The sequence below is a fragment of the Babylonia areolata genome, chromosome 18 (assembly GCF_041734735.1).
Source record: "Babylonia areolata isolate BAREFJ2019XMU chromosome 18, ASM4173473v1, whole genome shotgun sequence".
NCBI classification, from domain to species: domain Eukaryota; kingdom Metazoa; phylum Mollusca; class Gastropoda; order Neogastropoda; family Buccinidae; genus Babylonia; species Babylonia areolata.
The window spans coordinates 57711538-57712400 of NC_134893.1; the positions used below are offsets into that span (position 1 = coordinate 57711538).

The window sequence follows — 863 nt, forward strand, 5'->3', positions numbered from 1 at the left end:
GGCGTGGCCAGATTTCCCGACACCCGGCAGTTTTGATCTCCCTTGGATCGACGACTGTGATTTTATGATGATACTGCTGAACTTCTTGCAAGTGTCGTTTTCTTTTTGTGTGTAGTGCTGTGTTGTGCTGTGTTGAGTTGTGCTCCACTTGCCGTGTTTTATTTAATTGCTTATATTACCTATTTTCTGTCTTTTTGTGTTGCTTTGTTTTCCGTTTGCGTAGTAACTGCATTGCACAGCGCTGGATAGCATTGCAATATGTTAATAATAATAATAATAATAATGGATACTTATATAGCACACTATCCAGAAATCTGCTCTAGGTGCTTTACAAAAACGCTTTTGATAACATAAAACATTATATCTATGTTACATACACACACCAAAATGTGACCACACACACACACACACACACACACACGCACGCACGCACGCACGCACGCACGCATGTTGCGTCAGTTTGCATTGTACTGTGCTGATTTTGCATTGCATCGTATTGCATTGCATCTATATTGTGATACAATTATGACTTGTCTGCTGTGGTACACTCATTTAGAAGTGTCGAGGAATTTTCAGGTCATGACCGTGTTTCTTGAATTTTTCTTGTTGGTATCAGTATTATATTCAGTGTTGAACTGTTCTGGTGAAGTGAACGTACTGAAAACACCATTGCCTGTTTCTTTCGCTTTTTCGAACACACTACACGCATGCACATACATGCATCACATGCTCACAGGGCACACACACGCACGCACGCAGACAGAAACACTCACCACACATGCACACACGCGGCATACAGACACATACAAACAGACACAGACACACAGACAGACACTTAGACAGATAGATACACACACACACAC

The 863-nt window shown here is 41.6% G+C and overlaps 1 protein-coding gene across 1 annotated transcript in view; it reads left to right on the plus strand.

Annotated features, from left to right (window-relative positions):
• LOC143292092 (uncharacterized) overlaps positions 1 to 257 on the plus strand; it is a 5489-nt gene extending 5232 nt beyond the window's left edge. The window contains exon 5 of the mRNA XM_076602270.1: positions 1 to 257. This exon is cut by the window's left edge and continues 72 nt beyond it. Coding sequence (XP_076458385.1) covers positions 1 to 36 — 36 coding nt within the window. The 3' untranslated portion in view covers positions 37 to 257.
• The last annotated feature ends 606 nt before the right edge of the window (positions 258 to 863 follow it).